Source organism: Symsagittifera roscoffensis, chromosome 4 (assembly GCF_963678635.1).
Source record: "Symsagittifera roscoffensis chromosome 4, txSymRosc1.1, whole genome shotgun sequence".
NCBI classification, from domain to species: Eukaryota; Metazoa; Xenacoelomorpha; order Acoela; family Convolutidae; genus Symsagittifera; species Symsagittifera roscoffensis.
Genome location: NC_087065.1, coordinates 8021376 through 8045835, shown reverse-complemented (window position 1 = coordinate 8045835; position 24460 = coordinate 8021376). Strand labels below are relative to the sequence as shown.

Sequence of the window (24460 nt, the reverse complement as noted above, 5' to 3'; positions counted from 1 at the left end):
AAACGGCTTTTTTGACCTGTTTTTCAAAAAATTTTCAGAAGCCAAAACAGCGTCTTTTTACCGCCCCCCCCCCTCGAGAAAATTCTAGATCCGCTCCTAGAGTGTATCATTATGAGTGCGCCAGAAGTATCAGAAGTAACGAAAAATGAGCAAAAATAGCAATTAATTTTATTAGTTGGTTTTAAAAAAACTCGGGTCGCTGAAGAATTTTGCCGATTTATCAAATTTAATTTTCATGATTTATATTTTGCTAAATGCCTTCATTTTCATGACAACTCATAAGTGGTTAGATCCCTACTCTATTTGAAATGTGAAATTAAATTTGCTGGTGATGATTTTATATTAGATATACAAGTTCAAGTGTTGAAAAGGCTCTTATTGGAACTAAAACATTGGCGATTCCGTCTTTGCATTTCTGTATTGATGTTAACTTTCCTGTTTTGGACAACTACGTTGCATTGATGCGACTAACCAAATAACAAAGACATTTTCCTTAGAGGCCAACTGACCGGGGTTGAAACACCAGAAGAAAAGAAACAGCCAAAATCCAATTAAAGTTTTAACCTACCGTAATAAATCTAATTCTCGAGTTGCAGAAAATTCACAGGCATATTTGATGTAGTATGTCTGAATTCTCTGAAGTATTGTCTAACTTAATATCAAAAATTCTATCAGCGAACATTCGAACTGAGACTGGTAAGACTTTTTAAACTATATCGTCACATCTTTGAAAGATGCCAGCAATTCACATTTAATAATTTTCAATAAAATTTGTTCTAGGCAGTTGCGCATTTGCAACTTTACAGCTTTTGGTAGACTGAAGTCTATGATATTTAAATTGGCCATGTTCATGCGTGATGCGACAACTTGCAAGAAAAGACAACTCGCATTAAAAGACAACTTGCAATATACTCACCGCCGCAGTCGCGCCAGTGTTGCGAGCTTGCCAACAGAGGGTAGGACTTTATACGAAATTTAGAGCCGGTTATTGCCGCGAAGCGGCGACGCGCGCGTAGCGCATCTACCGGCGACCTTAAACCGAGAATAAAAAACCGAGCTTCAAAAACTTGCGAGTTGTCGCTTTCCTTAAATTTTGCGAGTTGTCTTTTTTTGCGAATTGTCTTTTCTTGTGAACTTTTGCGGTACCTGTTAATGCTATCATTTATTACTTATGTAGTAACTTTTTGAAGAGTAAAAACAAGACAATTACATAGATATTCATTTTTTCGTTTTTTATTCCACAGAATGTTTATTGTTTTTAAAGGTAGCTCTTTTTTAAAAATTTAAGTGCAAAGATTAGAATTTTTTGAGACTGTTTGCGATTTTGATACTTGAAAAAAGGTAGATTAGGTGAATAAACTGTCTGAAAAGCAGACAGGATCGGTCCAAAATTTTAGCAACAAGCATTTTGAAACATGTCCATAAATCAATTAGACTTGCTCCAACCTAAATTTTGATAAATTTTCCTGCTATCATGATATAGTTAGGACGGCTCGTTATTTCTTATCATCTCAACAATTAGCAAAAATGTTGAAATGATAAAAATTTTGTTCCGATTTTTGAAGACATTTTTGTGCTGACAGTGGTTTATTTTTTTCAAAAAATTTTTATTTTATATTTTTTTTACTTATTTTTATTTTTTATATTTGTATATTTTTTTACCCACTAGAAAACTTTAATGGCCCCAGCTCAAATCTAGTGCGATACTTTTCTCAACCTGCGCTAAACATGCCATGTTTTGTTGAAAAGTAATGAGGGTTGAAAAATTGAAACCCGCCAGCTTAAGATGCCACCGTAAAGTTTTCCATTGAGTCTTCAGTGGACGGAAAAATTTTCACTTCGTATTTCAAGTTGCTTAAAAGGTGTGATTCTTAAGAAAAATTTCAAGAAAGCTTCGGATCGTTTAAGCAATCTGTAGTACCTAATGAATGGTTTTTTTACAAAAACTTTTTTTTACCTTTCGATAAGCAAGGTTGTTGCAATCAATTTCTCCCCGTAAATATTTTTTCTCCTAGAGCCCTCTGATTATTTACAAATTTTCGTTTTCTGTCTAACTTCGAATATTTTTGAGACAAACGAGTTTTCTTCTCTGCAAGTTCTTGATCTAATTTAACATACAAAACAAGCTGATTTTGGGTAGCTATGAACAAACTGCAAATTTTTCACCGCCTCCTTTTGATGTATTAGGACAAGAATCTTTTTTTTTGTGCAAAAGTTTCGTGAACTATTCGAATTTTTGCCTGCTGGAAAATTTAAGGTTTCTGGTTATCGAGAAAAGTCTTTCTGGACCAATTTGAAGCCAGAAGAGGCAAAACTAAGACGGTCGATGAACTGAATATGTTTCTACGTCTTGTTTTTTGACTTTTTGAAACTCAAATTTCAAAGTTTTCCCTTAAATTTCAAAATTTTCCCTATAAACAGTTTATGATGTACTATATCTCAGTTCCGTACTAATTCAATAATTTTTTTAGAAAAACAAAAAAATGAGCGTTATGATCGATAGTATATATAGTTTTCAAAAAAAATTGCACTTTTTTGAGCGGAAATTTTGCTACGGGATTATTTAGAGCCAACAAAGTTCATTTATTTTGAGAGAAAATGCTTGATTTGCAAGTAAGGTTTTGAATCGCAAATCGTAAAGAAAATTACAACCTGACTGTGAATGTACCTGAATTGTCTTTAGATTTTGAATTAAAGCTTCAAGTTACGGTTCCTTAAAATAAAAGCTTCAAGTTATTCAAGATGTCTGATTGATCATCTGATTTTTTGAGGGGTATTGTATACCAAAAAGAATATAAAAAATGCAATAAGTTCCGAAATTTGCTAAGCATATTTTTAGTTCAGCTGGAATTCAGTGTTCTAAATTTCCTAATTTTCATCGACCATCAATTTTTGACCAACTGAAAAACAAACAACGCACTGTGTTTTTTAGCTGGAAAAGTCATTGAATATTAATTGGCAGCATTTCAAGTGTACCATTTGAGTCTGTGTGAACAAAAAGCAATTGCTTTACTTGAAATTTCAGGCGTCTCTGTTTAAGATACAAACAGGACTGCTTTTAAATGAAGACTTCTTCGGTCGGACAACGGAAACTATATAATTGTTCCTTTATGTATTAATGAACATTTCCGTTACGTATTTTCAATAGTATAATTCTTCTTTTCTTCTGTAAAAGATAGAAAACTTCATTACTTTTGGCTGAAAATTTCAAAGACGAAGTCAAGTGGTGGGAAATCTTTTTGTGACGACTGAAAACAAAGCAATTATCAGTTCAGCTTTACCAGTAAAAAACGTGAGTAATTTTAAATTTATCAATAATTAAAAAGTTATGTGGCAAAAATTAATATTAGTTAAAATCTATTTGTGTAGAAAGTTGCAATGATTGGCATAGGACTCAATTAAACGTCGAAACATCTCCTATTGATGATATAATTGTGTTTTTACTGTAAACATTTCAATTTTAGAAAAAACAAGACTGCTCGCATATCAAGCCAAAGCCCTGAACGTTCCGACTGCATTTTAAGTCCAATTTAGAAGTTTTCTGGCTGAAAAATTGACAAAATAATTAAAAAATTTAAAAAAAAATATTTTTTTTAAAACTTTTTTTCCAAAAATTTATCCACCGACACGTTAATGTAAACTACTAAGAGATGTACTTAGCGTCTTGTATTCTAATGATACGACCAAATGTTTTGCCTCTATTCAATTTAGAACGCATTAATCTGCCGCTCACGCGTGTTATATTACGCAATATGTAGCGTGTTAATTATCCCAATTTTGCCAAATTAGAAACTTTCAAATCCCTACAACTTAACTTAAAATTGATCACAAAAGAAATATTTTTTTTAAATTTCAGATCATGATTACAATATCTTTCAGATAATATAAAAAACTCCGTCAAAAATGCTTAGTTAAATAGTCTAAAATTGACCGAATAAACACACCAAGCATAAATGCACACCAAGCAGAAATATTTCACATTTTCTTCGAAAATCGGAACAACAAGACTGCTTTCATCAAAGCGAGGCCTTGAATGTTCCGACTGTCCTTTATGGTGTTTTTGAAGAAATTTGAAGGGAAATTTATTACATTTTTTTTTGAAAATCTTTCTGCCACCTCCAATCTAAAAACAAGTGATACCTTTTGCATATAATTTTTGGACAAATGCGCTTGTAAAAACTCAATTTGGAATAATTTTTGAGCTGTAGTATTTTTTGTTGCATTTGCTCTGTGCTAATGAAAAAGTGAAATTTTACGCGCTTCAATTGTTCTTCTGTTTTGAGCCCAAATTGACAATATCTTCAGATGTTAAACAAAGTTTTCTTTTGAAGAGCTCAATTTAAAAGACACATTGGTCTGAAAAAATTACCCAAAATTCTGGCATTTTCTTCCAAAGTCGGAACAATTGAGCTGCTCGTACCAAGACAAAGCCTTGATTATTTTGTCTATTTCTTAATAGCGATTGAAAAAATTTTGATTAGAATTTTCTTTCAATTTTTTTCTTCTTTTTATTCATTTACTTGCTATGTTAAGTATAACAAAACAAAGTTTGCGTTCTTAAAAATTTACTCAAACCAGACCGCTCATATTGAAAAAAAAAAATTTATTGCTTACTCTTCAATAGAGTGAACTATATCGCGCGTTACTTGTACAAAATTGGCAAATTTCAAATTTCAACAAAACTGCTCGTATCAGGGCGAAGCCTTGAATGTTCCGACTGCCTTTTAAGGTTTATGGAGCAATAATAACATTAAAAAATTAAATGAAGTAAAATAAAATGAATTTTTTTTTCTAAAATTTGAAATTTTTATGAAAATCATCCCCCCACACGCCATTAAAAGTACAAAAAGATAGATTTCGTTCCTTGAAACAAACCAATTATGGCAAATAAGCTTCTTTCAACCAATTTGGAACGATTTCTAAGACGGATTAAATCTCCGCTTACGCGTTAATAGCTCGAACTATATTGCTCATTAATTGTCCCAAATTGGTCAAAATGGCCAAAATGGCAACCTTTAAACCCTCATAACTTTAAGAAAAAAAACCCACCCCGAGCACAAACATTCCGTTACTTTCGTATCGAAAGTCGGAACAATAATATTGCACAAGAACTAATCAAAGCTTTGTCATGATATGAGCAGTATTGCTCTCTTCAAATAAATCGTAGCGCTGAGAAATCAAATACTTCAAGTTTTCGAAAAATTTGTGATTTTTCTTTTTGTGAGACCCCAACTGTGCTTACTTTTTAAAATCTTTTTCTTGTAAATCGCCTATATTTTTAAAGCAATAACTTGCATTTATTTTAACAGGCTTTGAAATTGTAAGACTTTATGTAAACCGCATATTAAATGTAACCCCAAAAAAGTTTATGTAAACCCCAGCAAGAATCTCAAAAGTCCTATTCCTTGAAAAAACTTTTCATTTTAAATGTCAATTACAGCTGAAAGTGGTTGGAAATGTCACCAACTTCGGTCGTATACGATTCTAGTGACTAAACTTGCGCGGAAAAAATACCCACCATGACTAAAGTTTTTTTTCCTTTTTCCGAAATTTGTTGACGTGGAAGAGAGTCAGAATAATAAAAATTGCTTACGAAATTTTTTGTAGTAGATGTTCGTACGGTTGAAAAAAAAGATCGCCTTAGTTGTTGCCTGTCGGTTAAAAATGGTCGCCTGTTAAAATGGTCGCCTGTTAAAAATGGTCGCCTGTTAAAAATGGTCGCCTGTTAAAAATGGTCGCCTGTTAAAAATGGTCGCCTGTTAAAAATGGTCGCCTGTTAAAAATGGTCGCCTGTTAAAAATGGTCGCCTGTTAAAAATGGTCGCCTGTTAAAAATGGTCGCCTGTTAAAAATGGTCGCCTGTTAAAAATGGTCGCCTGTTAAAAATGGTCGCCTGTTAAAAATGGTCGCCTGTTAAAAATGGTCGCCTGTTAAAAATGGTCGCCTGTTAAAAATGGTCGCCTGTTAAAAATGGTCGCCTGTTAAAAATGGTCGCCTGTTAAAAATGGTCGCCTGTTAAAAATGGTCGCCTGTTAAAAATGGTCGCCTGTTAAAAATGGTCGCCTGTTAAAAATGGTCGCCTGTTAAAAATGGTCGCCTGTTAAAAATGGTCGCCTGTTAAAAATGGTCGCCTCGTGCTCCATAAAACCCAAGTCAAATAGTATTTGAAACTTTCTTCATACAAGAAAAAAAAACATGTTAGTCAAATGAAACAATAATTTGAATGTTTAAAAAAATGTTTAAAAAAAAAGAATGTATTGAATATGTGGTTTCCACCCAATTACCCCGAAAAATCCATTAAAACTGACATTTGGGGCGGGATTAGTTTAATTTTCATCTAATTGTCCATTCGGCTCAGAGTCAAGTTGTCCCATTTTTTTCCTTACCAATTTTGGATATGATCAGAAATCTGTCACATCAAAAAGAAAAATCAATATAAATTCATTTGAGAACTCTTTTAGTGTCTTCTGAATACCAAAGACAAGTTTATGTAAATTTTTCTTTATTTTAATCCAGAGTTTTTGGGCTTCACAGAAAAGCATAAATTTCGGACTAATTGACCACATATTTCAATTCGTAGTAAGAAACTTCACATTCTTGAGAGCCTTAACTGAGATTAGAGAATATATTGGACTTAAGTTGAGCTCAACTTTTTTTTCCAAATGAATTTTACTTAAATTATTCTCCTAAGAAGGTAAAAAAAATGGTAGAAATGGTGGAAAGTCGACTTCATTTTGCTTAATTATGTTCGCCCTCAAGTGCGTACAATGCGATTATAAAGGTAGATTGGTAACTTTTGTGAAGATATTACAAGTGACAAGTCGATAAAAATAAGCAGGGCTCTAAAAGTTATCTGTCGCTTCGAATTCTCAGGAGGTTAAAGCATCTTTATCTAGACCCCCCGTTGCCAAAATCAGATCTCTGGCTAAATGGGCTGGGCTGGAATTTAAAGTTAAATGCTTTTGGGTGATTTACCCCACCCTTGTTTCACTAATGTATTTCCAAAGGCCGAAGAAAAAGAAAGGAGCCTTTGGAATTGTTCACTTTTAATGGGATTAATGCACTTTTTATGCCAAATTACAGTTCAATCAAACTCAAATTTTACCACCAGTTTCCAACTTTTCCCAGATTTCGTTCAGATTTTTCGCCCGATTTGTGTAAAAGAAGGTGGGCTAATATTTCACTTGCAGCTGTCCATTTAATGGTCATTTTATGTCGCTTATGGCCATTTTTAGGACATAATGCACGCCCTAAATGGGTCATTTGAGCCCTGGGTATCGATTCGAAACTTCTGTATTTGATTTTTTTTGTCTACATTGTCCGTTTATTTGTGTGACCGATCAATTCATTTGCTCAACTTCTTTTTTTGTTGAATTTTCCTTTCAAGAATTTCCTACCAATTTCCGTCCTTTTTCATTGGAAAATTAAGTGCAGTCAAAACAACAGAGAATTGACATTTCTTCTTCAACTGGCGAACTAATAATGATGAAAATTCTTGATTCAACAACATTATTCGGCTTTTCTCAGGTAAGCTGCTCTGTTTTTCATATCTTCTCTCAAAAGGTTCAGAAAAATATACATGTGGTGGCATTGCGATAAGCATGTGTGACTATTAACATGGGATACTGCATTAATTAGGTGATCAATTAGTCGAGAAACAAATTGGTTTTGGTTTTCATTTATCTTAAAAATCCCAGGATTTGTTAGGCAAATCAAAATTCCACTTTTACTTAATTACAGATATGGCAATTTTGGATATTTTATAGGCGGTCTCAAAAATTTAGCTGAGATGTTGAAAACAAACGCCTAAACTATTTAAGGGTCTCGAGCTAAACCGAGACATAAAACCGAGACATAAAGGGTCTCGAGACATAAAACCCAAGTCAAATAGTATTTGAAACTTTCTTCATACAAGAAAAAAAAACATGTTAGTCAAATGAAACAATAATTTGAATGTTTAAAAAAATGTTTAAAAAAAAGAATGTATTGAATATGTGGTTTCCACCCAATTACCCCGAAAAATCCATTAAAACTGACATTTGGGGCGGGATTAGTTTAATTTTCATCTAATTGTCCATTCGGCTCAGAGTCAAGTTGTCCCATTTTTTTCCTTACCAATTTTGGATATGATCAGAAATCTGTCACATCAAAAAGAAAAATCAATATAAATTCATTTGAGAACTCTTTTAGTGTCTTCTGAATACCAAAGACAAGTTTATGTAAATTTTTCTTTATTTTAATCCAGAGTTTTTGGGCTTCACAGAAAAGCATAAATTTCGGACTAATTGACCACATATTTCAATTCGTAGTAAGAAACTTCACATTCTTGAGAGCCTTAACTGAGATTAGAGAATATATTGGACTTAAGTTGAGCTCAACTTTTTTTTCCAAATGAATTTTACTTAAATTATTCTCCTAAGAAGGTAAAAAAAATGGTAGAAATGGTGGAAAGTCGACTTCATTTTGCTTAATTATGTTCGCCCTCAAGTGCGTACAATGCGATTATAAAGGTAGATTGGTAACTTTTGTGAAGATATTACAAGTGACAAGTCGATAAAAATAAGCAGGGCTCTAAAAGTTATCTGTCGCTTCGAATTCTCAGGAGGTTAAAGCATCTTTATCTAGACCCCCCGTTGCCAAAATCAGATCTCTGGCTAAATGGGCTGGGCTGGAATTTAAAGTTAAATGCTTTTGGGTGATTTACCCCACCCTTGTTTCACTAATGTATTTCCAAAGGCCGAAGAAAAAGAAAGGAGCCTTTGGAATTGTTCACTTTTAATGGGATTAATGCACTTTTTATGCCAAATTACAGTTCAATCAAACTCAAATTTTACCACCAGTTTCCAACTTTTCCCAGATTTCGTTCAGATTTTTCGCCCGATTTGTGTAAAAGAAGGTGGGCTAATATTTCACTTGCAGCTGTCCATTTAATGGTCATTTTATGTCGCTTATGGCCATTTTTAGGACATAATGCACGCCCTAAATGGGTCATTTGAGCCCTGGGTATCGATTCGAAACTTCTGTATTTGATTTTTTTTGTCTACATTGTCCGTTTATTTGTGTGACCGATCAATTCATTTGCTCAACTTCTTTTTTTGTTGAATTTTCCTTTCAAGAATTTCCTACCAATTTCCGTCCTTTTTCATTGGAAAATTAAGTGCAGTCAAAACAACAGAGAATTGACATTTCTTCTTCAACTGGCGAACTAATAATGATGAAAATTCTTGATTCAACAACATTATTCGGCTTTTCTCAGGTAAGCTGCTCTGTTTTTCATATCTTCTCTCAAAAGGTTCAGAAAAATATACATGTGGTGGCATTGCGATAAGCATGTGTGACTATTAACATGGGATACTGCATTAATTAGGTGATCAATTAGTCGAGAAACAAATTGGTTTTGGTTTTCATTTATCTTAAAAATCCCAGGATTTGTTAGGCAAATCAAAATTCCACTTTTACTTAATTACAGATATGGCAATTTTGGATATTTTATAGGCGGTCTCAAAAATTTAGCTGAGATGTTGAAAACAAACGCCTAAACTATTTAAGGGTCTCGAGCTAAACCGCTCCTAAAGTTTTCTAAATTGATTAGAAAAAAATTAATTGGTCAAATTGACCCTTTATACTACACACATTTTTATCCCTTACTATTATAATTTGACTGTTGGGTAAGAAAACTATTCGAGATCAGTTAAAGGGCAGCCGGAACTTTCAGGGCTTTGTCCTGGTGTGTGCGGTCTTGTTCTCTCCAATTGACTCATAGCATTATCTTGCATTACAATTTAAGAAGCGTTAAAAAAAATTCAAAATTTAAATCCAAACCATCCGAGCAAAAAACTCAAACCAAATTACATGAGAAAATCTTCTTTTCTACTTTCTTCTTAACTTTTTTACAAGTTCTCTTAAGTAATTAAAGATAGCTATTTTTATACTTATTTTCCAATATTATTATGGCACGCGTCCAAGTTACTTAATTCACAAAATGTTCCTAATAAACTTGAAATATGAAGTTTTTTATCTCAATGACTACCAATTGAAAAAGTCAGTTGTTTGTGGTATAGAATTACTTTTGTATTCTTTTTGTTATTATCAAATTTGTTTTTTTTTGTCAAAACTGTATTATGGTACTTTTTTGGACATTAAAGGACTGTATCGGATGGGGGGTGGAAAAATTACTACTTTGGGCTTATAAATGTTCGATATTTTTCGTTCTTAGAACACGTGTAACCAGCAGATTAAACCGTTCCGAAATGAATCGAAGCTATTCATTTTTCTTTATGATTAGTATGCAAGACGCTACAAACATCGCTTTGTACTTCACTTGATGGATAAAAAATGAACAAAATTTATTTTTTTGTTTTTTATAAAAATTTTTCAATCAAAAATTTTTGATTGGACATAAAATGCATAAGGAAATTTCAAGGCTTTGTTTGATATACGGGCAGTTTTTTCCATTTGAAATGAGACCGTTTCTATAGGAACGAATTACTAAATAAGCCAAAAATTGTTAAATTTCTTCCAAACAATTTTCATCAGAATTATTCTTCTTTCCAATAAAAAAACTATCTAATTCGCGAAGCCAGGAAACAAAAATTTTAATTGTGTCAAGTAACGCATTGTTTGGGTCTCATTTCTCGACTCAGTGAATTTCAATTTTTTAGTTGGATTACTCGGTGCTTATGTTTTTGCAAAGTTGAAAACTGAATTTTAGCTCTTCAAGTCTTACCAAAAAGAAACTTTCGAAACCCCGAATATCATACAGATATTGTCAATTGAATGTTTGAGCTCAAGATTAACAAGATTGCTCGTATCAGGGTGAAGCCCTGAATGTTCCGACTGCCTATTAAGGTTTATGGAGCAGTAATAACATTAAAAAAATTAAAAGTAATGAAACAAAATGAATTTTTTTTTTTAAATTTGAAATTTTTTCTTATAAAAATCATCCCCCCACACGCCATATAAAGTACAAAGGATAGATTTTGCTACTTGTAACAAATCAATTATGGCAAAAAAGCTTCGTTAAACCAATTTGTTGAACGATTTCCAAGACGGATTAATTCTCCGCTTACGCGTTAATAGCGCGAAAAATATCGCGCGTTAATTGTCCCAAGTTGGCCAAAATGACAATCTTTAAACCCCCATAACTTTACGAAAAAAGATCACAAGTGAAATATCTTTTCAAATTTGGGCTCAAGACAACAATACCTTTCGAACGATATAAAATTCTGTCAAAAACGATAAAATTCAGTCAAAATGGCTAGATAAAAAGTCGAAATTTGTCTGAAGAAAAAAAACCCACCCCGAGCACAAATATTCCGTTACTTTCGTATCGAATGTCGGAACAACAAACTTTGTCAAGAAATATTATCTTGCTTGTCAAGCGATTCAAGGAAATATCACAAAAATTTTTCTCAGTCACCTTCGAAATTACTAAATTGAAAGATATACTTTTGAAACTTCACTTTTTCGAATATTCGTTAATTTTGTTAGTTTTGAAAGTCAAATCAATTAACACATTGGTCAAAAAGGAAAACACTGAGATTTTGCGTGTACACAAGCAGTCTTTTGATAATACGATTGTTACCATTACTTACTAACGCAAAATTGTCGCCTTGCGAATATTTTATCTTTTAGAAAACAAAAAATGTTTCTAAGTTTTGACGTATATGACAGACGCTCAAAACACGAAAAAAATTTAAACAATATAAAAATTTAAATCGATTGATAAGGAAAAGAAAACTCCCCAGTATTTAAAGATAGCTATTTTTTTAATATTTATTTTCCAATTTTATCATGGTATGCGTCCAAGTTACTTAGTTCACAAAATGTTCCTAAAAAGCTTGAAGATGAAGTGTTTATGAAGTGTTTTATCTCCATGACAACAAATTGGAAAAGTCAGTTGTTTTTGGTAAAAGATTAGTTTTGTATATTGGTGACTGTATCGCTACAATTGCTATGCAAATAAATTGGAGATTATTTTTTTGGTCAACATTTACTGTTGCGTTTATAACTTAAGCTCTTATTTTTAAACGAACGTTGCCTCAAACTGTTATTGCCTTTTTGCACTTTTGAGTCTCAATTAGCATCGTTACAAGTGACTTAAAACTGCAAGCTACCCGATTTTGGGTTTTTCGCGCTGAAAAACAGCTGGGGTTCCCTAGTTGGAACCGAAAATCGAACATTACTCACCATCCAAATGATTTTCCTCTGGAGCTTATACTATCAAAAGCGCAGTTGTTTCTAATTTCATTGTTTTTAATACCAGCAACTGAAATATCGATTTCGATTCTTAGATGCATCTGCTTTTAATTGTATCAATTATGTAACAACGCCTAAGAATTTCTTCATTCATTTTTTTGCAATTCAACTCCTCTGAACAAAAAACTTCTTCAGCTTCTGGTGTGAAGTTCTTTTGTACTTCCAGTAATTTGAAATTATTCATTTTTTTTGTTTCATCGAACCATTTTGGATGATTTTTCAAATAAGAAAGGACTAAAAGTCAAGTAAGTTTAAAGTACAATTATTCCAAATATTTTGACAATAAAAAGTTGTCTAAGATCTCATTTCGTAAATGGGTTTCTTTCCTTTTGACTTCACAGAGTTTGCGTACTCATGCATATTTATTTTCTCCCCGGCGCGTTCGAATCTAGTAGGAATTGTAATAAAATTCTCCTTGGTATACTACTTGTGTGCCACTTGTACTAAAAGTGACATTTTACTTTCATTTCCAATCGACTTGTAAATTGTAATTTAAAATTAATCAACATTTGTAATGAAAATTTAGTTATTTGCGGTATATTTCAGTATGTTAATGTTGTAAAGCAAGCTGTCACGTCAATTTTTTAGACACCAAATATCATCTTGCGGTGTTTTATTCAGTTCCGACTTTTTTCCCTTGCTGCTGCGCAAGATAGTTTTATTTTGTTTCTGACATTTTATTAAATAATTTTTTGTCGAGTTGTAATTTTGAGTAGTTTTTCAAACGTTTATCATGATTTTCTTACCAATGATGAATCAAAATTCAAAAATGACCCATCAGCTTTACTTTATTTAGTTCATTTAGCTTTGTTTTTACGTCAAGTTGTAGACGAGAAAAAATAAAGCATCTAAAAAAATGCGACGCGAACTCAGACTTGTTCAATTTCGGAGCGGAAATTTGAAAAAAATTGCTTGCTGCTGATTTGGTGTTGCGTCTCGCCATGATTACCATTTGTGGAACAGCTCCTCCTTTTTTTTACCAGTTGGTCCTCAATGATCCATTGCTTTACGAGAGCTATTCCTCAAATGCGACTCACTTTCAACCACCCATTTCAAAGCCCTCTTTTCCTATTTACAAAACTCCGGCTAAATTTCTGGAGAGTTCCCAAATTTCCTTCTCTGAGAGTAGCCGGAAGCTATGTTTAAACATTCAGTCTTCTCAATTGTAAAATCAACTCTGGATCCAAGACAAGTCTGGATATTTGAAGAGTAATTTTGGTTTACTTTTCGAAGTTTTCTGTGGATAGTTTCCACTTGAAATGGTGCTGAAAATAAACATCTGACATTAATTGTCCACAGGGTTAAGTTAACTATAAACTTCGTGCGGGCGATCAAAATTTATGATTTTGTTTAAAACTACACTAAAAGTGCTCTTCACAGAGAAATATTATTAGCACTAAGTAAATGTTTCCTCAAATCGAGAAATCAGTTTCGGGGGAAATTTTCCATTTTGTGACAATTAACAGCAAATTTTCGTGTCACTTGGGGGAAATGGGCGCCTGAAAGTCTAAATGAGGCCCGGATATTCAATCAAAAGTAATTTTGTTTACAATTTGATTGTATTTCTTACCGTTTAATCCCTCGAATTAAAACAGAAAAGTTGCGCAAAAGCCCGCGAGAGAATATTCATACCAACAGAGAAACCATTCCATATTTCATAAATTTATTCAGCAGGTTCAAATTAATAGTTCCGTTATGAAAATCATTTGAAATAACAGAAAATAAGACAGTTTTTCTTAGTCTCGTTTTTCGTTTCTCAAAATTAACTATTTTGAAATGAGGGCCGACTAAAAATATCGATAACGCCGCGGTGATTGGTGTCTACTATTTTCGGAAACAATTTTCAATTACGGATATGATATGATATTAACTTCAAAGCATCCAGCTATTAGCCGCCAATTTTCATCTCTACTTTTCTTACCAAATGATGATTATATGATAACCTGTTTGTAGCAGGTGCTTTTGAAAGGAATCGAGGAGCCTAATTGTTATTTCAACTACAATTCCCAAAAATATCTGCTTGTTAAAATTGGCCAGGCGTAAAAGTCATCTTTACCATCACATTACGTTGCTCCCATCGGCGTTCAAATAAAATTTCTAAAATCAAAATTTTTATTGTCATTGTCAGATATTGGAATTTAATATCAGGTTTGTTTGCTTTTCACGCGTCTTTCATTTATCTTTCACAAACTTAGTTCAATTTTTTCTAAACGGGCGGTTCTCAAATTGGCAGCTTTTGCAATATAAACAGTAAATTTTGGCTAGTTGGTTTATAACAGCAGCACTCAAAAAACTGATACGGATTTTAGTTCAAACCAAGCAAACTAAAGTTGAATTTTAATCAACAACCAGCTTTCTTTTTGATGACACATTTTAAAAAATTAAAATTTCTTCCTTTTAGAACAAACCGATTCTGAAGCGCCAGCTGAAGGTGCGCTGACCAACATGCGACGACGGAAACAACGTCGGAAAGATCCACAATTATTCTAGACGAACCTAGAATCTTCTAAAAGGAATTCAAACTTCATCAAACCACTGCCTTATCTTCACATTCGATACAGAACTGAACTGCAAAATATCCCTGTTTTTGGCTGTTTCCGACCATAAATAGAAATCCACGCAATTTGCAGCCAAGAATTCCAAACATTTTTGAACTTTGCAAGCAGAATTATAGTTACTCCAAACCATCTAACAGATTTTTTTTTTCAATTATAGAGATACTATTTATTATTAATGGTATACTAACTGTAACCAGTAGTAATCGAGGCACTGTGTAATATAACTAGTTACTTAACTAGATCTATTTATAAGCATGGTGTTGGGTGAGATTACGAGTCTGATCAAGCAGGGGGGCTCTACTCGGTCCACAGACTTGGTGGACAAATTGAATTTCACCGTGACTCCCTTTCTCTTCATACTTTTCGCAACCTTCACCACTATGAGGATGTTTGTGGGGGATACTATCAAATGTTGGACTGAAAACGACTTCACACGTAAGGGCTAATTGTAAAGTTCACCTCTGCAGAAGAATCAAAATCGACTTAATATCCTATAAAAGATTTTGAAAATTTGAATCGTTTCTCCTAACAAACAAGTTGCGATCGGACCTAACTCTTTTGATGGTAGGAATATTCAGTATTATTCATTCACAAAAATAAATATTCAAAAAATCTCGAACATAAAAGTTGGCAGTTACTAAAACTGGATACCCCTTCTAAATTCTAAATTCACTACTGCTGCTATAAAAAATGAAACGATGTTAATTTTATATAACATCGTGATCATATGATTTTTTTTCGTATTCCTTTCTTAAATGTTAGAAAAATTGAGTGAATCGATGTGTTTGGGTTTGTTTCAGTGCAGAAGAACCAGTACACGGACAACATGTGCTGGGTGTCGAATACCTACTATCTGCCCTACAACTCCCTCCCCTCCCACGGGAAGATGGAGGGCACAGATGAAGAAATAGTCTACTACCAGTGGACTGCCATCATCCTCATCAGTCTCGCTGTGGCCTGGTATCTCGTCGCTCTAGTCTGGAGATTCTTCATTTCCAGACACATGGACCTCGAGACCATACTCAAATACGCAGAGTCCACGTCAGTTCTGCTCTTTTCATTTTCATCAAGGGCACATCTAGGTTTTTCTCGAGGGGGGCGGATTTTCGAAAACTTTTTGAAACATTTGACAACCTTTTTTCTGCCCCCCTCCCCTTCCTCTAAATCTGCCCCTGATTTTGATTCAACTTTTCACTTGCAATTTCTTTCTGCAAATTAAAAATGTCAAAAACGCAAATTAAAAATGTCAATAAGGTCACATACATTATTTCTGCAAAATTTCTGCAAATTAAAAATGTCAATAAGGTCACATACATTATTTTGCCACTTTTGTGTTCATGTACTTTATCGCTTTTGTGAAAAAAAATTACCCATGAATCAAATTTTTTAATTTTTTAATCTTTGAAAATTCTTCACCTGAAAAGAAATGATGTACATAACCGACATTGTTGCCTTTAAAAATAGTATTAATGACAACCAATTGCTGGTCCTAACATTAAACTTCATGCTCGAGTCATCAGAGTTGATGCCACAATAAAATATCTTTTTTTTCCAGACTCGGCAACTACTTTGTATAGAAAATAGATTCTCCCAATTGTTCAATTATTCCTCTGTTCAATTTCAGAAAATGATAAGTATTTGGATTTGTTTTGTGCGCATTTTCTGTGCCACCTGATATAAATGACGGCTAAATCAGCAGTTTTCTTCGCAAATAATAATTAAATACGAATCATAATAATAGCAATAATAATAAATAACACTAACATTATAGCCACATTGCATAATTCAGTCAGTTTTTTTTGGTACAATACAGTCTCAGATCAAACATATTCGTACAGCAAAATGCGAACTCCACAAAGTTTGATTGCGTCACAGTTACTTACACTCATGGAATTTTCAGTCACTTCTACCAAAAGCATTTTTTGTCTCAATGCCACTGAACTCATTTATAACGGTTATAAATGAGTTCAGTGGCAATGAGACAAAAAATGCATATGGTAGAAGTGACTAAAAATTCCATGACTGTAACTTTTTATGCAAATTTTGAGCCCAAAATCAGCGTCGAGAGAGGGGCGGATCTGCAAATTTATCGAGGAGGGATTTTCAATTTTTTTGAAAATTTTATCGACCCTTTTTTAGGTTTCGACAAAAATGATTCTCCTAGCGCTTCCAGATCACTAAAAAGACCCTATTTTGACAAAAAGCTTATCGCAACAGGCAAGTTTTTGAATAAAAAAGCAGGTCATAATGCCGTTTTTGGGCACTTTTTGGAAAACTTTGACTAAAAATCGCATTTTTTGGGCGCGCACTCCCTCCAAAATTGGTATAAATTGGCGCCGAATGATCTTTTAGAAAACTTTCAGGGTTGGTTGCCCGAAAAAGTATGTCATAAAATATTGCCTAGGGAGACCCTTTGCTTGGTGAGGGGGTCGAATCCCTAAGGAAGTGTAAACCCAACGCCCCCCACCCTAAATCCACTTCTGTCGGGAATGGATTTTTTGCGGGTTTAGGATATTTTATGGGCTTTCATTAAAAATTACACCAAAATGACACGATCGATTAACAGTAACTAGCTATTAACTAGCTTTTTTTATTTTGTCGTTTTTCATAGTTTTTCAAACTAATTTCCAGATTAAAGAGTATTGAGTTCTTTTCGATGCAGTGAAATCCATGATCGATCTGGTCAACTCAGTGTGTTGTCTCTGAAAGCCCATAAATTGCCTATGTCCGCAAAAAATACATATTTCTCGACCATGAATTTCAGCCCAAAAAATGCCTAAAAATTAATTAATTAAAATTGTTCGTGAATCATGAGTAACGTACATCATAAGCAAAATTGTCTGAACTCATCCGAACTTATGTAAAGCGCAATAAAAAATTGGATTTTGAAATTTTTGCTGTACTTATCTTTTTTCAAACTTACATTATAGCTAAATTTTTTCAGCCATTTGTTCATATACAGTAATGACAAAAAAGTTTTGATCTTAAAACGGTCTCAAAACAAACTTCGCGAATTGATAGTGATCAAATACGATATTTTGATACCAAAAAAATTACAGTTTGGGTGTATTCAGTTGGAAATTCGCGATTTGAAAAAAGGTTCAACCGAGTACTGTATACTTCTTCAAAAGATTGTTCACATTTCTGTCAAATTTACAGCTCCTGACCTGCTTTTTTTGCACTATTGAGCCTTTGTGATGGGCTTCGGCTGATATATCTGCGCTTAACACTTTTCTTAGAATATCCCATTTTTTGATTTTGTCTATTGGGTTAAATTTTTGTCCACCAAAATTCCAATCGTTTTGCAATAGCGAGAGTTTTTTTAGCTATTGATCAAAATATTGTCAAATTTGAAATCCGAACTTTCATTTCATTCCGAGTTTTCTTGCAAAAAATCACAAAAAATCTACAAAATCAACTTTTTTTTCTACAGTTTTAAAACATTTACTTAATTCTCATTTGACTTGTTATAATCGCTAAACAGAATTCAGCTAAATTTCTAAATTATTGGTTTTTTGAGTATTATCTTGTTGTTATAATTCATTTTTTTGTTTTCAATAATTATTGTTTTTTGTTTTCAATAATTAGTCCTTTTTATTCTTTTTTTTTTCTAAGTAAAAAAAAACAGATCTCAAACGCTGTTTGGTGTTATCAGCTTCTTTTGTCACAATAATGATTGTGAAGTTTAGATGGTTATTTTTAATACACTGGTACTATAGTAAAATGAAATTATTCTTAGTTTTTTTTTATTTGTTAACCACTGCAAATCAAGTAGCAAAACTCAGGTTCTTGTTTTTAATTGTTTGATGCTAACTTTACAATAATAATGATCTTGTTCTTTATTTAACTTTTTTCCGACCACTGAAAATCGGAAACAGCCTTGTCTTCCGTTGCGTTTTAGTTTTCTCTTTTTGTTTTTTTTTCATGCAAAATTATTGCCACAATTAATCATCGGAATGGATTTAGTGATATATCATATGAGAGATTTGAAAGCCATTAAAAACTTCTTTCGTCGCATTGTCGAGAGAAACGGGTTTGAGTTTTTTGTTTTTCAGTCCAAATTCGAGTGAGTGAACCTTATAAGACTTATGAAAGTAATAATATACTTCAAATTAAACCAAAAAAAAATTAGTTTCACTCCAGCATAAGTTATTGTTAAACAAGTTTAGCGCATTCTTGAGAACAGATTTTAAAAAAAATATATTTTCCGGATGCAAATTTATTTTATGAGGAACCTGTTGTCAACTGTACTCTATGGACTATTTTTTTTCGAAGTTCTAGGTTTTCATTTAGATGGTCTCATCATAACACGAACCAAAAACGACACAGTTTGAAAAAAAAGATTAAAAAAAAAATTTGAGAGAATTTTTTGGTGCTATTTCCAGAAAATTTTTTCTGTGCTACTTGCACAGCAATCGACTATCTTTGATCAAAATAAAAGTTACTGAATAAATTTCTGGCTACTAGCACAGCAACCGGCTATCCTTGTTCGAAATAAAAAATTGATTAGTAATTTTTCTTTGCTGAAAAACCTCACTACTAACTGAAACTTATCAATACAGAGAAAACAGGTTTGCCATCCAACTGCTAAGGTTTATTTTTAACACTGTAATTGACTGACATTGGATGATTTGCACTTTTACGTCTCACCAGAAAAGCTGAAATGTCTAAATTTTCACTTATTTTTTCCATTCTTCAGTATGCGTTTTGAAATGTAACATGCAACAAAACATGCAGAAAATCTAGATTTGCGAGTAGCGATCTAAAGAAACTTGCCCTCCCCCTCCCCCATTCGGCGCACTACTGATTGCTGCAACGAGCTTTCAATTTGTTTCATGCAAATTTTTATAGAAATTATCTAAAACGACAATTTATTGCAGGTTAGGCTAGACTTGCAGGGTACTTTGTAACTTTCCTCGAGCTCCTAAACATCACCACGTTAGGACTCAATAATTTTTTTCTGAAACCACAGAAAAAAAACCAGCAGACTAGTAGATTCTCTTTAACGGGAGTTTTTTTGTTTGATGGAGTTAAAAAAAATTGTAAAAGTTAGTTTTCCTCTTTGATATTTAGAGTTTTTATCCATCCCTTACAGTTGAGCATGTACCACGTTGGTCCTCAAAATACCTTCTATTGAGCGTTAAAAAAACTTTTTTCTATTCTAGTCGTATCAACATCGACCCAGCCACCAGACACAAATTCGTGAACGACACTCTCTCGAAGCACTTCAAGATCTACATCCAACGGAACCGCAACTCCTACAAAATCAGTCTGGCTTACATGGCTGTCAAAATAACATGCATGATACTGCCAGTGCTGCAGATCACTTTTCTATCCACACTTTTCGGAGAGGGATACGTGTGGTATGGAATCGATATCATTCAGAGGGCGCTCAACTGGGACTTGGCCGAGATAAAGCCGGTTCGATTCCCGGTCGTGGCCTGGTGCGACTTTTTCAGACTTGTGCCTGGAAACATCCAGAGGTAAAATTAACTTTGTAACAAGCTTGGTGTAACTTGTAGAAGGTCTGAATTATCTCAAAAACCAGGCTTAATGCTCCTTATTTTTTAAATTTTTAATGAAAAAAATCTTTGGAATTACATTTTTTCTGCTGATCAAATTCAACAAAATAAGTAATGCGCACAATTTTTGCATATTTTTGTGATTATTTAATTTGTTATGTTGATGATATTCTGGACAAAAGATCCCGTACTACAAGATCCTACTTGCCCTAAGAGTCATCTCGGGTTGAGATTGCTGATCGTTTTTATCTATAAAAAAATCGGACTTTTTTGCACGATCCTAGCAATTTTCATGGCTATTACTGAGCAAGATTTTTGAAATGTTGAGAAGCAAAATTGATCATAGGAATAATTGTTCAAAATTTATTTAAATAGTTCAGCCAAATGATTCTGAATTTCAAAACACACCATATGCCGACAGGTTACGACAGTTTTTTTTTCATTTTCTTCCAAATAAATAGTAAACTAAATAGTAAACTAAATAGTAAACGTACAATTTCTACAATGTTTGGTTATAAGTTTTTGGCTTGAAAATGAAATTATTTTTTTTTCAGATACACAATCCACTGTGTGCTGGCGGCGAACCTGTTCAACCGAGCCATCTTCGGCATCGTGTGGTTCTGGCTCATGTTCACGTTCCTGGTCACTTTCATCAACTGGCTCATCTGGATCTTCCGGCTGTTCGCCAAGTTCTTCACCAGAAGATACGCCAACACCAGACAGAACTACCTGAGGGAACTGCTCATCATCGCCAATGACGTTAGAGAAGGCAAGAGCTTTGTTGTCAATTCTTTTACTTCAATTCGCACCTATTTTTTGCTAATATTTTAAACACTAATCAAACAATGGTCATATACTGATTTTACATTGTGATGTACTTTTAACTAAAACTATATTTCAGATTTCAAATACTCATAATAATTACTTTATGATGAACATTCTTTGAAATTTTTTAAACAATATTTTGGTAACAATCGAAAAAAAATACACAACGGCATCAAACTCCTCAATTTTTTATAGCTATGTCTGACCGTTTCACTTCAATCGAGTTTTAAAAATCGAAACAAAAATTTGCAAAGTATTAGACATTACTTTTGAAAGATATTTATACGGCAAATTGTTTGTGAAATGAAGCAGCATTCTATCACAATATTACTTGTCATCTTCAGGCGAAGAAGGGAGAATCTATGATGAAGTAGACGGTACGGAATACATAAATAACTATTTCCTTATTTGGTGTCTTGCATTACACAAATGTCGCTTCTCCGATTGTTTCTATCTCGTAGTTTTACTAAAAAGATTCTAAAAAACATGATGATAATACGTCAGTTTCCATTGATAGGAAAAGTAAATTTTATCCTAAGGTTTTCAGCTAACTGCACCCTGTAATTATCCGCTCACTATTCTATAAACTTTTTCCTCTTCCTGAATTTGTTCCGACCGACTAAAAGAATTTCATTAATGAAATTATTTTGTAGCATGAATTAATACAGCAATGAAGACTAAAAAACAGTATTGTAGTAATCAATAATTTGAAAAAAAATATATATATTATCCTTAAAATGTTGAAATGTCAAATAATTGCCAAAATTTTTCAAACATTAAAAAAATTCTTTGAAGCTTTAAATTTAACTGCAATTGCTTCAAAAGTTTTAGCTTAAAAATCTATACAGCAAAAAGTATTGAATATCTTTCGAAATGTCTCGAAATTTATAGCAATCAAAATTCTACAATAGGTTTGGTTTCATTTATAATAATCCGGTCGAAACAATAAGTGGTGCGCACAATTGCGGCGCGTACTTCTCTTTCAGTTAATACAAAGTTAATCAAGCTGTATTTCAGCAACTCAACTTTTGTTCCGACTTTCGTAACAAAAGTAACGGAATATTTGTGCTCCGGTGGTTTTTTTCTTCAGATTCGACGACTTTTTAACTACACTGAATTTTTTCTATATCATTGAAAAAGTATTGTTGTCCTGAGCTTAAACTTGAAAACATATTTGACCTGTGCTCACTTTTTGTAAAGTTACGGGGGTTTAAAGACTTTCATTTTGGCCAATTTGGGACAATTAATGAGCAATATATTTCGCGCTATTAACGCGTAAACGGAGATTTAATCCGTCTAAGAAATCGTTCCAAATTGGTTGAAGGAAGCTTATTTTCCGTAATCGATTTGTTACTAGTTGCAAAATCTATTACTTTGTACTTTATATGGCGTGAGGAGAGATGATTCTCACAAAAATTTTCAAATTTGAAAAAAAAACATTCAATTTAATTTAATACATTTAATTTTTTCAATTTATTACTGCTCAAAAGACCTTAAAAGGCTTCGCCCTGATTGATACGAGCAGTCTTATTTTGTTTAGTGAATTATATAATGCTTTTTGCTGAACTGAATTTAACCGTTTGATTTTTTCTGACTTTCGAAAATAATTTTTGAAGTCATATAGAATTGATTTAATTTATACCTTACATTACAATCCAGACTGCTCGTAACTCAAAAATCTTAATCGACCTCCAAACGCTTTTTATTGCTAAATTTTTGATAAACTATTAAATTTGCGCTGCCAATATCAAAAGTTAGAAAAAATTGAATTGCAAATTCAAATTAATGCGCCCACTTAGCCCGATTTCAATTCAGAACTAATTTGTGGGCAAAATAATCGCTCGTGTAATGCTTTCTGCGTCATGGATAAAATTGACAAGTTTTTGGGATAGTGCCTAAAACAAACGCTCGAGAACAGATGGTTTTAAGGTTCGAGCAACTCTCTAAACCATCCGACAAACCCACACATATATCTTGAAAGTATATATATCTAAAAATCTATACATCCTTACATTTAAATTATTATTTTTTCTTGTTTTGGTTTAAAGATGCAATTGAAGTTGCAAAAACTGTATGTTTGTATCAGTAGCGGATTTAAAAAGGCCCTTTCCTCAGTGAATTGGTCCTCTGACGACACAAACGGTCCCCACTTTGATACTGTTCTAAGACCCTTTTTTTCTGAAGGCAGTTTGCACTTATTTTGAGGGGATAGCGTGTGTCAGAAAAAAAAACACAATGCTTTGGTCAAAACTTTCCAAAAAATGCCTAAAAAGCCTTTTTTGGCCTGTTTCGTTTCAGAATTACACCTGCGGTGCAGAAAAATTGGTCACAACAAGTTTTTTTGAGAAATGGGGAGAGTTTGCGAAAATCAACTTGCTCGACCAAAAAAGTTCGTCAAAATTATCAATTTCTGCCTCTGGTTTGTTTTATTTTTGCCCGAAAACCTAAAAAAAATCTAAAAATCAAAATAACATGTGATCTTTTGCTATTCAAAAATGAAATTTTCCAAGACATTTTTATTACATCAAATTCAAATTATGGCAACCGGAGTGAATCATTCACTTGAAAAGGAGAAACTTTCTCGTATTCTGTTCAACATTGTTGTCAGGCATACTAGCAAAAACAGTTACTAGTAAACAATTCAAACAATTGCCTGCTGCAACTTTTGAATTATTTTTGTAAACCTCGAATAGTTGTACCAATGCAGCAATTTGAGTCTTAGGCGCACCAATTTACTGTCGCTGCTACATGTACTGCAATGCATTTTTGTTGAGATAAATTTTTGTTAATATCGTTTCATTGTTTTCTGAAAAATTTGAGTTCTTCTTTTCCTTTAGTGTTGAGTATATATATATATATATATATATATATATATATATATATATATATATATATATATATATATATATACAGTAGCGGATTTAGGGGGGACGCTCCTCCCATCAGGGACTCGACCCCCCAAAGGGTCTCCTTTTGTACTGTATTGAGATATCCATTTTTAGCTGACGGACCCTAAAATGTTTCTGAAGGCGCCTTTGTTTTTCTAATTTTGAGGGGAGAGCGCGCGCCAAAAAAAACGCGATTTTTTGGTCGAAATTCTCTAAAAAGTGCCTAAAAACGCCGTGTTTGGTCTTTTTTCAAAATTTTGCCTGCAGCGCAGAAAATTTGGTCAATTTAGGGTCTTCATAGTGATTTGGGAGAGCTCAGAAAATCAATTTGGTCGACCCAAAAACAAAACAAGGTCGATTTAATTTTTTAAAACTTTTTTGAAAACTAGCCCACCCCCCACGAGAAATTC

At 33.2% G+C, this 24460-nt stretch overlaps 3 protein-coding genes across 14 annotated transcripts in view; 2 read left to right on the top strand and 1 right to left on the bottom strand.

Annotated features, from left to right (window-relative positions):
* LOC134844719 (stress-70 protein, mitochondrial-like) overlaps positions 1–24460 on the bottom strand; it is a 531301-nt gene that overhangs the window by 196069 nt on the left and 310772 nt on the right.
* LOC134843663 (zinc finger FYVE domain-containing protein 9-like) overlaps positions 1–24460 on the top strand; it is a 412805-nt gene that overhangs the window by 192821 nt on the left and 195524 nt on the right. The window lies entirely within an intron of this gene.
* Positions 586–24460, top strand: part of LOC134843665 (innexin unc-9-like) — an 82636-nt gene continuing 58761 nt past the window's right edge. For 2 of the 12 annotated variants that reach the window (XM_063859875.1, XM_063859874.1), the window contains exons 1-6: positions 13814–14405; positions 14659–15250; positions 15616–15856; positions 19981–20298; positions 20892–21106; positions 21507–21539. In XM_063859875.1, the coding sequence (XP_063715945.1) occupies positions 15070–15250; positions 15616–15856; positions 19981–20298; positions 20892–21106; positions 21507–21539 (988 nt within the window). In that variant the 5' untranslated portion in view covers positions 13814–14405; positions 14659–15069. Of the gene's footprint in view, positions 697–3021; positions 3293–8345; positions 9256–12413; positions 12503–12981; positions 13450–13804; positions 14406–14658; positions 15251–15615; positions 15857–19980; positions 20299–20891; positions 21107–21506; positions 21540–24460 lie in introns of those variants that run through there. The other 10 variants (XM_063859866.1, XM_063859869.1, XM_063859870.1 and 7 more) reach the window with 10 other exon arrangements.